Source organism: Mesocricetus auratus, unplaced genomic scaffold, assembly GCF_017639785.1.
Source record: "Mesocricetus auratus isolate SY011 unplaced genomic scaffold, BCM_Maur_2.0 Super-Scaffold_100011, whole genome shotgun sequence".
Taxonomy (NCBI): Eukaryota; Metazoa; Chordata; class Mammalia; order Rodentia; family Cricetidae; genus Mesocricetus; species Mesocricetus auratus.
The window spans coordinates 63,364,692-63,382,355 of NW_024429195.1; the positions used below are offsets into that span (position 1 = coordinate 63,364,692).

A 17,664-nucleotide genomic window follows, 5' to 3' on the forward strand; every position below is an offset into this window, starting at 1 on the left:
CCAACTCTTTTTTTTTTTAAAGAAAGTGCTAAACTTACAGAAACACTGCTTGAATACTACAGTGAATCCTGGATACTTTTGACCTAAATTTGCCATGTTAAAGTCCCAATTGTTGTAAGCAGTCCCACACACATACTTTTATAAACCTGGATCCTTTGACCATCAGTCACAGATACTGAATTACCTGCAAGAATTTTAGTATACCCATAAGAACCAGGGTATATTCCTACTTACCCTGTGTCATGTTGGTTCATTCAGGACTTGAACTTGGCTTTAGTAACATTATCTAATAAGCAGACTGTATTCAAATTTGTTTTAGTGCTGCAAAATTCCTTATAGCTTCCTTTTTCCTAAATTTTTTGTAGATTTATGTGCATGAGTGCTTTGCCTACATGCATGGGTGTGTTACAAGTGTGTGTCTGGTGCACACAGAGGTCAGAAGAGGGCCTCTAGTTTTGAACAGAGATGAGCTGCCATGGGTGTCAGCCAGTGGACCCAGAATTTTCTCCTCTTTCAGCCTGTTGTTTTTCCTGACACTGATACGTTGATGCATGCAGGAAAGTTTGTTTGATTAAGTCCAGCTTTACACTTTGAACCGAGATGCTAATTAAAGGATTTCTTTCTCCTGCACCTCACTAAGAGGCAGTGTAATTTTTTCCTATTACTAGTGCTTAGTGTTTGCTGGCAAAAGTGGATCCTCAGAAGCCCTTCATTGCAAGAGGAGCTCACCCCCCTTCTAGTCCAATTCTCTCATTATAATTGTTGTTTTCCTTTATCTCTACGCATTTTAATGAAAATTATTTTATTATGTTCCTCCTGGAGCAAAACAAAGGATTTTGGGAAATCGTGACTCTGGGTAAGGCATTCTGGCTGTAATTGCCTTCATCAGCAACATGGCTATTGGCATTGTAATCAAAACACTAAGTACATTATCCAAGCTGTTTCTAACCGGCCATAGCTGAGTGACGCCTGACCTTCTAAAATTTAAGAACTATATGTTGGGTACCAAAGAGAGCAAGAATATCATATACAAATATGAAACCATTACCAAGATCTAGATGGATGTTGTCTTATGCCAGTAAAAGAAAGTTGACTTCACAGTGTAGGGGTACAAGCTAGTGACAGCTGTGCATGGAGCTCTCCATCCTGAAGTATGTCAGTTTCTTTGTTTTCTGGACTGGTATAGGTCAGCAGAATGCGACTGTATAATAACCAGGTACTCATGGAAAGACCTTATTAGCAAGGTTTTTACATTTTCCCATTGAAGAGGAAAGAGGCTAGCCCAGCCTTAAATGTCAACTTGCCACCACCCAATTCCCACTTGTCTGATTATGCTGAATACCATCAAATATATTTCATCAAATGTAGTGTGTACTCTACAGTGCTGTGTTGTAGAATGTCTCTGTTGTTATACACTATATAGTAGAATATAGCCATATGTAGATATTAAGCTCTTCAAATGTGGCTAATATAACTTGGAAGTTTAATTTGCTCATTTGTCTGCTCTTGCATTAGGCAGTATTTTTGTTATTAGTGTATAGGCATTGGTTTATTTTCATATATGTGCATAGAAATGTCTATTTCCATTATCTTTTTACTCTGTTAAAGCTGTTCTCTGATGAAACTTTTTTGTAGTACAGTTTTTTTTTCATTTATAGTTAACTACTTGTTATATCAAGGAATGATTTTAATTATCTGTGGATATTTTTATCTTAGTTAATAGAATCATAACTATTAGTAGCAATCACACAGATATCACAATAGACTTATGTCACTTACATATTGATTTAAAAAGCTGTGACAACTCATTAAAATTCTCTTTAGTAGCAGTATATTAATTATCTTTATTTTCATTTAGGTGAAAATGTGAAGGGAATTGAGTTTATGAATACAAAAAAATCTCATGAGGTTCAGGCAATGTCAGAGCTAATCTGCAGTATTGCTGATTACTGTGGTTTAAAGCAGGTAAGAGTATTTCTTTATAAGTATTACCCATTTTTTGTATCGCTCAGATTTCATTTTCTACTTTTACTTCTTATTGGGCTGTTGTTCTCCACCCCGTCCTCTCTTTTTGATTTTACACTCAGTGTTTATTTCACTTGCCAAAGCGGCCACATACAGTACTCAAGTCTTCACTGAAAGATCTGCCACTAAGCTGTACCAAACTAGAGTAAGGTGGAGGCTGTTACTGTATTCTTGTCCTCAGAACTTTATACATTTGAGTTTATATGAAATACTATGTAAACCAGTGTTGTGGTTGGATGTGAGATGCCACCCATAGGCTCATGTGTCTGAACACTTGGTCCTGAGTTAGGGGTGCTGTTTGTGGAGGTTATGGAATCTTTGGGAGCTGGAGCCTTGCTGGAGCAGCTGTGTCACTGGGGATGAATTTGAGTTTTGCAGCCTGGTCCCACTTCCTTTTCTCTCCTTTACTCTGGCTGGTGTGTATGAATGAAATGTGAGCACTCAGCTTCCAGATTGTATAGTTTCACTGTATTAGAGCTAAAACCTTTCCTTTTATTTAGACAAAAGGGGGAAATGTTGTGGGATATTTGTATACTGTGTGAAGATGTATTGCTGTAATTTGTGTAGTAAAAAGCTGAACAGCCAATATCTAGGTAGGAGGTATACTTGGGACTTCCGGGCAGAGAGAGAACTCTGGGAAGAAGACAGGTGGAGTCGCCAGCCAGATGAGGAGGAATCCAGATGGGTAGTATGAGTAGTCCAGAGAGATGAGTGTAACTACAGTCTTGTTTTAAAACTCTTCTTTCAAAATGTTCGTTGCTGCTATATTTCCTGTGCTCTAATAGACCATTGTTAGCTTCTGTTTGCTTTGTGCCTTGGCACATTGCTTAGTTCATCTTTATTTTTGGTGACTTTTAAATATATTCTTTGGGATTTTCTGTGGAAACAGTTACATCATGTATGATAAAAACATGTTTTCTTCCTCATTTCCAGTACTATGTCTGTTACTTGTTGCTTTGATTTACTATGCTATCTGGAACTGGAAAATGTTTAATAAAAATGATCAGTGATTGGTTTTTTATAGAAATTAAACATTAAAATAACAAACATAACAGATTACATAAATGATATAGTGCATTTGTCTATACATCTTAGTAAAATATCTGGAATGTTACTACTGCCAACTGACTAAAATCCTGAAATCATTCTGTTTTGTTTTCCTCAGATAATTGACGTGGGTTCTGGTAAAGGCTACCTAAGCTCCTTTTTGTCCTTAAAGTATGGTTTAAATGTCTATGGCATCGATTCCTCAAATACTAATACTCATGGAGCTAAGGAGAGAAACAGGAAGTTGAAGAAACACTGGAACCTGAATCATCATCATCGGACGAGAGTAGATGTCAATGGACTGGCATTAAAAATGCCGAAAGAAATGGGCGCTCAAAAAGAAGTCGAGTGTAAGGGAGATACTGAGAGTGTACCGAAGAGCAGTCTTGGGAATCAAGAAATATCTGCCGACATTTTGCCAGAGTTTCCAGAGTCAGCAGTTTCAACCATCAGAAAACAGCAAGGAGATCTACATGCTCAGCCACTTGAAGAAGAGAAGCTATGCTTTGAAAATACCTTTTCTCTCATGGATTTTTTGCCTATTGATGCCATCGAACCTACTTCATCTCAGGTGCACAATACAGAAATTGTGAGGAAACAGAGAAGAAATATGGCATCAAAACCAAGTGACTCAAGTATATATTCACCACTGACCTCTTTTATCACTGCTGATTCAGAATTACGTGACATTATTAAAGATCTGGAGGTGAGTCTGCTTTTGAATCCTCTGATTTGAAAGAATGCTATCAACATAGAAAACACTTTAAATAGTTTGTTATTGTACTAATGTGATATTATCTGACACATCAATCCTAAAGATCAAGAATAAAGTCCTCAGCTGGTTTTCTTTGTTCCTACAGCTGTGCAAATTTAATAAGAATATACTGTAGAATACAAAACCCTCTATTCATTTCACCACTAAATAGAAGGGCTAGTGCCAGGTGTTGGTGGCACACGCCTTTAATCTCAGCACTCGGGAGGCAGAGGCAGGTGGATCTCTCTGAGTTAGAGGCCAGCATGGTCTACAGAGTGAGTTCCAGGACAGCCTCCAAAACAATACAGAGAAACCCTGTCTCAGAACCCCCCCCCCAAAAGGGCTAGCACAAATGCTAGTCAGTAAGCCAAATTATCATGTCTACAATTTAGAGATTGGTAAAATTCTAGTCCAAGAAGTCTAAGTGTTTTCACAATAATTTTTATTGTTTTAAATTGATGCTTATAGTAGTAATTGTAGATATTCATGAAGTACAGCATGTTTTCATGGCACACACCTATAGATAGCATAAAGACTGAAGCAGGAGGATCCTGAATTCAAGGACAGCCTGGGCTACGTGTCTTATAAAGAGTCTGTCATAAACTGAAAAGTTAAGTAAATTTGCAAAATCACATTTGTAATGAATTAGACTCTAAAGCCAGCTGCCTATTTCTCAAGTGTATGTTCTTAGTGATATTATTTCATTTGTATTAAACTTACTGATAATTACCCAGTTCTTTGATGTCTCTTAAACGGTATCATCAGTATTTGTTTTCTTTTGGAATAGCTATGTAAGCCTAGCTAGTGTATGACTCATTATGTAGCCCAGACTAGCCTCGAACTCATGAGAAGCCTCCTGCCTCATCCTTCTGAGGGCGATAGTCTTATTACCACCGTGCCTTTAAAATTAGTTCTAATTGGTAGTATAAAAATTGAGTTGTAGCCGGGCGTTGGTGGCGCATGCCTTTAATCCCAGCACTCGGGAGACAGAGGCAGGTGGATGTCTGTGAGTCTGAGGTCAGCCTGGTCCACAGAGCAAATTCTAGGACAACCTCCAAAACAATACAGAGAAACCGTGTCTCAAAAAACCAAAAAAAAAAAAAAAAAAAAAATTGAGTTGTTAGCTGAATGATTCTTAACACAGCATTGGGAGATAAGATGACTTTTTAAAGATGTTGTGAGAGGGAACTGGGATTGTAATGTAAAATAGGATTTCTAATTTAAATAAAAATTTATAAAAAAAGAAAGCATTAAAATGTTGTTGTGAAGAACACCTAAGAAATTGCTATAAGTATATTTATATCATAAATGTCATAGTTATGTGACCCATAGAATGTCTGTGTTGAAGGGTAGCTTCTTAAAACATCAAAAGATAGTACAACTTCCCTAAATGTCTTCAGTTCTAAATGGTAAAAGGATATGAACACAAATTGCTCACATGAAAGGTCCCATTTGCTCCTCTTTAATTCAATTTTATGATTCATGTTAAACAAAGTAATAATAAATACAACTATGAGATGCTTGGTAGATTGACAAGATTCTGTGCATATATATATATATATATATATATATATATATATTTGTACTCAATTTCATGTGAGTACACTTAAATTAGGATTGGAGTAATTGGAAAGCATTCTGCAAGACAATTTTTACCTAAAATTCATGTTAGAAAATTGAGAAAAAATAGATATCTTGATTTTTATTTTGTTAAATTTGATCAGTAAATAATTAAACATATTGGTATTGTGTTAGAAATGATAATTTTATACCTTTTCTGTTTCTTATAACCATGTTTTATAAGATGGGCAGCCTGAATAAGTTCAATCAATAAAAGAAATTAGACTAGTATAGTCATAGTGTTATATAAACATCAAAATATCAGGCTTATGGAGTAGCTGCATTTTTTTATCTGACCTTAACCTTTAATTTGCATTGTCTAGCTGTTAAGCAAACATTATTTGTAAAAGAGATGAGAAGAAATACAAATGAAGACATTAAAAAAAAAGCAGAAGTTCTAGAAAAGTATGGCTATTTTGGTTAAAATGAACAATTATTTATTTTACATATAAAATGATGTTTAGAATTTTATGTAGAATTGATCACTTAAACGGTTCATATATTTGAAAACAAAGTCTTGCCTTGTATAGTTGTTAACTCTCCTTTTAATTGCCGTTGTTTTTAATTGCCTTGTCTCTAAAGGACTGTTTAATGGTAGGTCTCCATACTTGTGGTGACCTTGCACCAAACACTCTGCGGATATTTACATCCAAGTCTGAAGTCAAGGGAGTTTGCTCTGTGGGTTGTTGCTACCATCTTTTATCTGAGGAATTTGAAAAGCAGCCTAAAGGTAGTAAGCATTCTGTGTCATAATTCTTATGTATTTCAATTATTGTGGCTAGTTTCTATTTCTCTTTTAGCCATTATTGTGTCTTGATTGATTTGTCTTATTTGCTTGTTGAGAAAGGATCTCATTGTGTAGTCTTGGATGTCCTGGGGCTCACTATAAAGACCAGGCTGGCCATGAGCTCAAGGATCCATCTGCCTCTGCCTCTGAGTGCTGGGATTAGAAGCTTTGTGGCACCATGCCAGCCATTACTGTGACTTGGATTAGCATTTAAGATAACATCTAATTAAGGAAACTAGATACAATATCACTTTTATATCTTATTATCATTTCTTTGCCATAAAATAGGCTTATTGAGAACTGAAAATTTGCAAATACCTGAAATTTCACTAGTATATGATGCATATTTTGTAAGACTTATGTTTATAAATACTTGTAAGTTTTGCTTTGATTAAAACTGTTATTTTCATAAGTGCAAAATTTTTTCACATTTCCAAAGTTTTCTCCATTTCTGAAGAATTAATATTTCTTTGTAAAAAAGAAAAAATAGCATATATATTTTTCTATGAGCCTAGAAAGCCTTAGTACTATTATTTTATTAAAATAGTAATATTCAGTATGTGCTCTCTGGACTCTGTAGAGAAAAATGAAAAATGTGTTGGCAACTTCAAATATAGCATTTTCTTGGTGCATTTTATATGATAAATCTCTCTAAGATACAGCTTCAAAACTGCTGTTTCAAAATAGTTTTTAGGATATTAATAGCAGTTCTTTTATATGTGGTAGTATTTTGATTAAATTAAGTTTGAATAGGAAATTGTGGTGGTTTGAAAAAGAACGATCCCCACAGGCTCATAAATTTGAATGTTTGGTCATTAGGGAGTGGCACTGCTTGACAGGAATTAGCAGGTGTGACTTTGTTGAAGTAGATGTGGCTTTGTTGGAGGAAGGGTGTCACTGGGGGGTGGACTTTGAGGTTTCAAGTGCTCAAGCCAGGTCCAGAGTCTCTGCTGCGTTTAGATCCAGATGTAGAACTCTCAGCTGCCTCTCCAGCACAATGTCTGCCTATATTCCGCCCTTTTTCCTGCCATGCTGATAATGGTAAATCTCTGAAACTATAAGCCAGCACCAATGAAATGTCTTCCTTGATAAGAGTTGCCACAGTCACGGTGTCTCTTCACGGCAATAGAGGCACTCTTCAAGAGGCACCGGAAGAGCCTGAAGGAACTGAAAAAGTGGTGTACTCTTGCACGCATTGACTCCCCTTTCTGCCTCATGTCTTAGCTTCTTTCGTATTGCCACGACAAAACCTACAGGGGAAGTCACCATTGTTCAATGAGTTTATTGAGGTCCTAAGATAGACAAAGAGAAGAATTGTGAAAATCTGTCCTCAGAGACCAACAGCTACACTCTCTCCTTTTCTTTCACCGGGCTTAGCTGATGCATCGGAAGACCTTCCTGTGAACAGTATCTTATCTGTAGAGAATTCTTGCTTTAGCAGATGGGTAGTAATAAGCTTTGGTCAGGTAAAACACGTACTTAAATCTTAGTATCACATGTTTTCCTCATATATACCTGAAATGAACAGAGTTGGGAGTTCGGTTTGTCAGTAAAGCAGAGTATAAATGGGAGGACAGTGGTCTGACTGATGTTTGAAATGGGTACATATCTGTGCAGCGCGAGTAACTACAACAGTTGAACATCAGGAAAACAGTTGCACCCCCGGGAAAAAGGAGAAAGTGTACAAAAGCGAATATAAGTATAACAGACTTGGTTTGTGTTTCAGTTTCGTCTGGACTGTTCTTTGTCTTCTGTACAAAACCAGCTGCATTTGGGAGCCAGGTAGATACCTTCATCTTTTGCCATATTGCATATTCATTTCCTACCATATCCTCAATGTAATTAAAGGAAATGAGATAGCCATTTTGTAACAGTGCTTCTTAATTCTGACTATATGGCGGAATCAAATTTGTCACTACGGGATACTGAAGAACTGTCTGTGACCATCTGAAGTATAGCTTCCAGGGACAGAACTCAAATATATGTATTTTTTAGAAGCTCCATAAATAGTTCTGAAGAATATCACTTTGAAAACAAGGAATTTATTATGATTGTTTTGAGATATAGAATTTGAGAAAATGGTTTGTAGAAAATACATACAATATTTATTTTAACTTTTCCTATGCATAGGCTTATGTGGGCTATACATTCAGATGCCTTTGCAGATCAGAACCAGAGGTTGAGCTACCAGAGCAAGGCAAGACATATCAAAGTCAGCATGTAGAAAGCCAGACTCATTGTTCCTAACTAAGCCCTGAGGACAGGCATCTAGCTTCCTAACAGACACAGTTTCAAGATCAGAGGAAATTGGATTGTAAATCTGGAGTGATAGGTTAGAAACAAGACAGACTGATGGAGGAAAGCCTGAAACCAGCAGGGAGTATCTGTGATAGTTAATCTTGATTGTCAATCCAATGAGATTTAGACTCACCCTGGAGACGAGTCCCTGGGTGCAGCTGTATGAGATTATCTAGATTAGATGATGAAATGATTAAATGGAAAGACTCACTCTGAATGTGGATGGTACCACTTCATGAGCTGGGATTCTTGACTGGATAAAAAGGAGGAAGCAGGACCATCACAAGCATCCATTGCCTTCTGCTTCCTGGCTGTGGGTGCAATGTGATGGGTGCCTTAAGACTCTGCTGCCAAGATTCCCATGCCATGGTGCACTGTGCCATTGAACAATGAGCCAAAATAGGCACTATTCAAGATAATTATGGCATCACTAGAATTTTGATAGCTTACATTTCTTTATTGGTAAGCACATAGAAGAAAGTGTGTGTGTGTGTGTGTGTGCGTGCATGTGCGTGCATGTGCGTGCATGTGCGTGCATGTGCGTGTGTGTGTATGTGTGTGTGCATGTGCGTGTGTGCATGTGTGTGTGTGCATGTGCATGTGCACGCCTGTATATGAGGTAAGCAGCCAATAGACTATAAATGTAGCCTTATTTTATATTCTTAATGTGCACAGTGTGGTCCTGGTATTCTTTTTAACTTATTTTAGTTGTTTTTTTTTTAATGTATATTAGTGTTTTACTTCCGTGTGTGTATGTGCACCATACGCCTGCAGCGGTCAGAAGAGGGCTTCAGATCCCTTGAGACTGGAGTTAGAGATGGCTCTGAGCCACCGTGTGGGTGATGGGAACCAAACCTGGTCCTTTGCAAGATCAACAAGGTTCTTGACAACTGAGCTAACTCTCCAGCCCCAACACTAGAGCTCTTTACAAAATTACAAATATACCACTGAAAAGTTTAGTCATTATACTAAAACAATTGACTATACGGGGCAAGGGGTTTGTGTGGAAAGATTAACATAATTCCTTTCCTATATCAAGCCCCAGGGTCCATAATGTTCTGTCCCAGAATGGACAAATTGTTAATGTATCACTGTGATTGTTTTGATAGAAAAACTAAACATCCAGTAGCTGGGCAGGCTTTTCCGGGCAGAGAGAATGCTGGGGAGGAGAAGGGTGGAGTCAGTGCTATGAGATGTTGAGTGAGAAGGATAGGAAGTACATACATGAGGTAAATGAGCCTTGGAGCAACATACAGATTAATAGAAATGGATTAATTTAAGTTATGAGATAGCTAGAAACCAGTCTAAGCTAACAACTGAGCATTTATAATTAATTAAATTAATTAGTTATAATATAATAAACACTCTGTGTAGTTATTTGGGAGCTAGCCTGACAGGACAGAACTGGCTAGTGGTCCGATTGTGAAATCTTCATCTACAGTGCTTACAGCTAAGGATTAGTCAGCAAACTGAGTGCTCTCCCATAGCCGTCTCTGCTAGGTATGAGGTGTATCCACATAAAGTTAGTTAAATAAACTTACAGCATGTTCGTATTGTTGTAGGCAAGAAAAGACAGTGGTAACACAGCGCCAGGTGTTCTAGTATCTGAGGGTAACTGATGTGTAAGGGCATTATGTGCTTTACACCATCTTCATTCTCTCTTTTTTCCCCCATTGCTGTGATAAAATAACCTGGTAAAGACATACTAAGGGAGAAAAAGCTTATTTGGGTCCATCATACAGCAGGTAGGGGAGGCTTGGCAGCAGGAACAGGAAGCTGGCTGGCTGGTCACATTACATTCATTCACCCTTGGGAAGTAGAGTGAACCCAAGTGGCCCACTTCTTCCATCAAGGCTCTGTTTCCCAAAGGTTTCACAGTGTTCTGAAACAATGCTGCTGACTGGGGAACAAGTGTTCAACTCGTGACCCTACATGGACCGTTACCCATTCCAGCCCTCCACACAGTGTGGTATTGGAGCTAGGCAACAACTTGTATTAGAAGCACAGAGATGATTGCTTCTAAATGTCCACAGGAGTGCAGAAACACTGTTCAGCAGAGATAGACTGACTTCTCGATGTACTTCTACTATGTCCTGGAATAAACCAGTTCGTCTTTGTGGCTCTTCTGTAAATTAGTGAACGAAGAGGAAGTTAACTGGGATGTTCTCTTGCAGCTGATATGATACTAGCATTTGATTTGAATACAGCTTTCCAAAGCAGGTTTGTTATTTGAACTTAGCTTACTTTTTCTAACATGTTGACTTAATTCATCTTATTTTCTTAATTATGTTGGCATTACATAACCAGATAGTCTGATATCCTGCTGTGATTCTTCATTTGGTCGATTCTGGGAAATTTAAAAATACCAGTGTTATAATGCCCATAAATTTTCTGTTTTTCAAAGTTTTTATGTCTGGTTTCTAATAGTCAACCCAGCAATAGTCCATAGCAAATATATGCTTAAGCTTTCATCCTCGTAATCATCAATATTAAGTTTAATAGTTAGTTGACCGATTAGAACCTGTCAGGACATGACTCCGGTTGAAAAACTTATCAGGGCTGATATTGTTGGTATTGTTCTTTGAAAGCTGAAACAGGTAGATAAATTGTGCTGCCAGCTTGAGAGCCACCCACCTCTAATTTTTCTTTCATGGTATATTCCTTTTCTTTTTAACGCTGGACCCATGTCACAGAAACCTTTTGGCACTGTGCGTGGGTGAGAGCAGATGTTTGTAGATGTATTTGGCAGTCTCTCTGCATTTCCTTCACACCGACAGCTGTATCTCATCTTCAGTCAGCTGTGTGTTTTCTAGAATGTTGGCACAGACTTATTTTTTGCCCTGGGCCATCTTTTAGCTGTCTAGCACTTTTAAAAACTGGATCTTTAATATAGTATCCTCCTTCTTACTTTAGTTTATACTTCAGTATTTTCTCTAATTGCTATAAAGTGTTTTTGAAGCTTATGTGTTAAGTTTGTTGAGCACAAAAAAATCCATCTTATGTTTGTTCATGGTAAATAAAAGAATCCAAGAATATGAATGAATAAATCTGAAACAAAAAATTCGCTCAGAATTAGAAAAGAAAGGCCTGAGAAGCTGGCATCCTTGGTAATGTACTTGTCTCACCAGCATGAGGACATGAGTTTGATCCCACTGCGCAGCTGTGGTGCTGAGAGGCACTTGTCATCTGTGTGAGAGGTAGGGGCACCAGGATTCTTCTGACTCACTGGCCTGCTAGCACCTCGCCTGATCAGTGAGCCTCAGGTCTCAGTGATGGATCCTGTCTCAAAAAGAATGCAAAGTAACGGGCTCCCGAGGAAACCAAACTTGATCTCTGGCCTCTAAGTGTGTGAACCTGGACACATGTGCACCCACCTATACGCATGCAGGCACCTACATTACATGAAAGTAGTAGTAAAGAGAAATAATTTCAGCTGTGAACATAAACAAATATTCAAGTTAATAGAGTTGGCTAATAACCCTTAACAAAAGCTAGTTGACAGTAAATTGTATTTATATGAAGATCTGGATTTGGTTACCTTAGAGAAAATGTGCTTGAATATATTTACTAAAAATACCTTGCATTTGTTTTTTACTGAGGTAATCATATACTAGCTGTCAAAATGTCCTCCTTTTTTGTCTAAAACAACAGAAATTAAAAATATAACATCATCTTTAATATTAGTATAAAGTTTCCATATATATTTTAATATTGTTTGCTTGTTTAATCAAAACCAGATTCTTACAGCAGACCCTGTCATACACAGTGACGTACTCATTGGGAAGCTGTTGTTACAGTGTTTACTAGAATACCACTGTTTCCCTTAGTACCTGAGCTGTGCTAATTTGTAGTCATGAGTGAAACTATACAGCACAAGTATCTGGACGGGAACCCCTCCAGAGAGTTTTAATCTAGATAGAACTCTAAGGACATATACTTTCTCACTGGTTCTTCCTCACACAAGGGAGGGAAGTTTGATTGGCTCATTGTGCCAGTTTAAATCTCAGTCTCTCACCAAAGCTCCATCAGACATGTGCAGAAATATGCACATCTTGTAGCACAGTCAACACAATTTCTAAAGAGAAAGAAACCACAAACAGGAAGATATTCTCTTACTGTTATTCTCATGGTAAAGTGACCATTTTGTCATTGCAGTTCTCTCCTTTAAAGTGTTCTTCGAACCAAAAGCATATTTGTGGAGTCTGTGTCTTTAGGGGCTCAAAGTCAGGAAGGACTGAAGGTGCTTGGTTCACACTTACCAAATGAACCCATAACACTGAGCGTGTGACCACGGCGCTTGAGGGTTAGGCCCTTGTCTGGTAACACCTTTTCAACTTGTTAGCACTTGGTTTGAAGTGTCTGTTCACTATACACATTTTTACACTCATTTTCACAAGCTAGTGGAATATTTTTAAAACCTACTTTTTGATTATGTATTTTTTCATCCTTCTGTAAAGTTATAGAAAGTTTATTGTTATATTTTATTATATTCTTTATTATGCTATAGAATATAGGTATGACATCCTGTGGTTTAATTATGACTTTCCTTTTAGTTTTAACATATTTGAGAAGCAGTAACTTATTATTATTTTAGAAATCCTAGCAGTCTCCTATGAAATTTATTTTTAGGTAATGTTTCCAGTGTCATTTGAAACAGTGTTTTTTATAAGCTGAAATGATTTAATAAAGGTGGAAAAGTAAGAACTTTCAAAAATTATCATATGCTTGTATGGGTTCTGACATTAATTTAAAAATTAAAAATCCCGAGGTATATTTATAAATGTGCAGTTCAGAGATGCCATCTTGTTAGTTCATATGCAATTCATGATCAAATACATTATTTACATGTATGAAATTTACAAACAATAATAAAAATAGTTTTTAAAATTAAAACAAAGTTTAAGAAAAGAAAATTGCTTACATAAAAAATGAATAAATAGAGAAACCCCAAAACTATGAGTAGAAGAATTTTAGAGAAGAGTTTTTAGCATTGCTAATAGTAATGACTTGATGGTATATGTACCAATAACCACATGCCAGGTTTTATACATTAAATATATACAAATTTTATATGTCATTTATACCTCAGTAAAAATGTTATCAAGAAAAATATATTGGAAAAATATGTGTCAAATGTATATAATTCGGTGAAAGAATATTCACTAGTTCAGGTCCTGGTATGTAGAGATCACTCATTAAATTTCTTTGATTTATATATGCATAGATATATAAAAAATAGAACGTATTGAGTCCATTTTGTGTATATGGCTATAGAACAGAATAATTTACATAAACTATTTAAGAATTGTAGATTTAGTAATATGCCCCAAAGTTACATTGATTTAAAATTTTAGAGTATGAACCTGTCAGAAATTGGGTCTTTGCAAATGTCCTCAGTTTAATAAGTGCCCAGAGCCAATAACTAATGTTCTTGAGGTGGTATCAATGACACCATGGATAAACAAATAGGAGGAAGTCTGTCATACAAACCAAAGCCAGAACGTTGTAGCCACAAACTAAGGAATGACAAATATTTCCAGCAGTCAGGAGCAACTTGACAGGACAGTGTTTTATACTATATGCCTTGTGACACCTAGCAGACCACTGAGGGTAATGTTATTGCATACTGAAGTACAGATAAGAAGACCTTGGGAGAGATCATAAACAGATCGTGGGTTCCATGTGCATTTCATAGAAAATTCTTATACAATAAATGTGGTCTATTTGCCTGAAATTGTGCTTGTGAAGGTACTTGTGTAAATAAGGTACTCAGTAAGCCAACAAATGATTACCACCAATTACACACTATGTACACACTTCATGTTTGCTTAAAAACTACAAGCATTTGAGTTCATAAGTCTTTGTTCAAATAAAACATAAAGCGGATGTAGAAAGGATTAAAACTAAGCTATGGGAACATTTAGCACAAGATAGACAGCAGTTAGCTAGCAAGGTCATAGGAAGAGAATTAAACCCACAAATAAGACACAGTGGTGTCTTCGAAGTCAGACAACACTGCTTTAAGGAGTCCTAAAAATTTATAATGAGAAATCAGTCATTGAATTTACGACATCCATAGTATGATTTCCTATTAGCTAACTAATTTGCAAAGACCCGATGTTGGACGTGGGAAATGTACACTGTGGTTACGAACGCTTGCTTGTCTTACAGAGGAACCACGTTGGGGTCCCATTACCATCTCAGGCAACTTACAATTGCCTATAATACCAGCTCCAGGGACTCCAGCTCCACTTCCGGCTTCCTCGGGCACCTGCAGATGTCTGTGTGCATTTGGCATACACATGGGCACACACACATAAATAAAATTAAAACAATTCTTGGGAAAGAAAGACTCAGTTCCCATTGTATTTATCTCAAATACGCCAGTGTTAAGGAAAACAGTATGTGTTGAAGTGGCCTAACTATGTGTGTGTTCTCTTAAGATAATATTACCCCTAAGATAAAGGATAAACAAGACTAAAAGTCAACAGTGCTATTAGTCATGTGTCATGTGTTAGTCAAGAGCTAATGAAGATGGATAAGTAAAAATCTTTGAATTGGAATTTGGAGATTTAAAAAAGAAGCAATAGGAAATGATTCTAAATTTCAAGTTTGTTTAATTAGGTGGTCAGGGTTACTGTTAACACAGGAAAAAAGGACTAGTAGAATCCCTAATGAGATCCCTAAATAACAAAGACCTCCAAATATTAGTAGCAAGAAAAGGAAGGACTTTGTCTTCTGGAATTATTATTTAAAGGTAGCCTGGAAGTGACAATGACAACATGAGTCGCTGACAAGGATGACATGCCCAACTTGGCTAGAGTAGAATGTAATGCAGGAATGTGGTCACTAGAAATAGTGAATTCTGATTTCATGCAAGATATAAGAGGCCCCATTCTTCACTGGAGTCCCAGTGAATCTGATAAATGACTTCCAAAGATAATATTTAACTTTTACGTGGAAGACCTTGACTGAGATTTTTTGATTATTTCCATGTACTGTGTTCACAGAGCTGAGCTGTGAGCGCACTATGATCTCAACTATAAAGGAAACTGAGGCAGCTTCAGACAGTGTCACAATGATGCCCTGTCTATTAGAGGGATATGCTTCCATAGAGCCTAGTTAGTGGTGACAATCCTGTAAGTTGTCTTATGAACTTCAAGTTTGTAGGTGCTTTAGGTGGGGATTGGGGGAACCAGGCCATGCATTAAGACTGTGTATATTGGTTAATTTTAACTGTTCACACATTTATATGAGAAGGATGTTTCAATTTAGGGATTGCCTATTTCAGATTGGTCTGTGGGTATGTCTTAGGGGGAGGGATTGGCTTGATTATTAATATACTCAGCCCATTATGGGTAATACCATTCCCTGGTTTGTGGTCCTGGACTGTATAAGAGTCGAGAGTAGAAGGCGGAGTTGAGTACTAAGCTCGCAAGCATCGTGGGTATATTTGATTCTCTCTTCTATGGGTGTGATGTGACTAGCTGCTTGGGTTGCTGCATTAGCTCCTATCAATGATGGACTGTATCATGAGAGTGTAAGCCAGAGAAACCATCTCTTCCCCTAAGTTCCTTTTGATCAGGTGTTTTATCACAGCAACAGAAATGAAAGTAATCCATATGGTTTAAGATGAGACTGTCTTGCAAGTAGATTGAGTTACCTCTGATTGGCTTTCACTGTGATAGTACTAACTTTATAAGATTGAATACACCCTTCTCCCCCGCTATTGCCATCATGAGTGCAAGTTAGGAACGCATGAAGTATTCTGCTTCTTTACCAGCCTCTGTTTTTCTAGTCATGGATTGGTATGCAGGATGTATAACTGCTTTATTACTCGTTCTCATGCTGAGTCACCTACAAACTAGGGGGTGTTATTTGTGTTCCTCCCAAGAACACCTCCCTTTATTACTAGAATTTACTAGGGAATCCCAGATTCTCTATTTCCTCAAGAAAATCCCTTCACTGTACGGCTAGACTCTCTGCTTTACTACTGTCTGTCTTAGGGATAATTCCATCATACCCTTTAACCTATCCCAGACTTAACAACTCATCCTTAACTGGGTGTAGTGGCCTTTAATCCCAGCATGTAGGAGGCTGAGGCAGATGAATCTCTGTGAGCTCAATGACAGCCTGGACTATATAGTGAATTCCAGAACACCCAGAGCCACATAGTAAGACACTGTCTCAAACACACACACACACACACACACACACACACACACACACACACACACACCAAACAACCCCCCCCAAGATCACCAATTCACCGTTTCTTACCAGGTCTCTACTGAATAAATATATGCACTTTGTTTTAACCATGTATTATATTTCTGTGTAATTACAAAGTTCTACTACTACAATCTTACATTCTCTCAAATGCAGACAGTATAGAACTGCTAATAAATGTTACATCTGCTCTAATGGTCCTTTATTTCTTATGTAATGAAACCTGGCCTTTCCTTTAAAGAAACACACCTCCTCTTGTAGTTGACTTCTCTATCTCGAATCCCTTGTAATTACCTCCTTACAATTCATTCCTAATTCCAAGATTATATCTGTGCCCTAAAACTCTGTGAGAAACCAACCCTGAGACTTCATGTTTTCAGCCAAAATAATTAGTTATTTCTCATGGTTCCTACAGTTCAGAAAATAGAGAATAAATTGGCCATGAGTTTCTTTCTTTTTTTTCTCTGTATTGTTTTTGGGGCCATGAGCAATGAGTTTCTTACTGGTATTTTTTTTCCTGGTAAGGATAGACCCCGCCAATATAATAATGTATTTTCCAGAACTTCTGAATTCCTTTCAATCTAGTATTAGGTAATGTTTTTTTCAGTCCTATTTCCAGAAAGGTAAACATAATTTTTTTTCTTCTTGCAGTGTGAGATGCATTGCAGTGTAGTTGTGCCTTTAATTATAGGTCCATTTTTTGAGGGCTGGAGTATATTTTTTAATATGTATGTATTTTTCCGTTTATTGAAATATAGTATATCGTAATTATAGTTTCTCTCCCTCTACTCCTCCAAGTTCCTCTCCACTCCTCTTCCATCCATGTCCATCCCTTTTCTGTCTCTCATTAGAAAACAAAGAGGCTTTTAAGGGAAAATAATAAAATATAATAAGATAAAACACA

At 37.1% G+C, this 17,664-nt stretch overlaps 1 protein-coding gene across 5 annotated transcripts in view; it reads left to right on the forward strand.

Moving 5' to 3' along the window:
- Mettl25 (methyltransferase like 25) overlaps nt 1-17,664 on the forward strand; it is a 66,383-nt gene that overhangs the window by 9,056 nt on the left and 39,663 nt on the right. For all 5 annotated transcript variants that reach the window (XR_005880498.1, XM_040754957.1, XM_040754958.1 and 2 more), the window contains 3 exons: nt 1,859-1,965; nt 3,191-3,778; nt 6,029-6,176. Coding sequence is in view for 4 of the 5 variants with exons in the window: in XM_040754957.1 (XP_040610891.1) it covers nt 1,859-1,965; nt 3,191-3,778; nt 6,029-6,176 (843 nt within the window). In the remaining variant the exon portion in view is untranslated. The remainder of the gene's footprint in view (nt 1-1,858; nt 1,966-3,190; nt 3,779-6,028; nt 6,177-17,664) is intronic.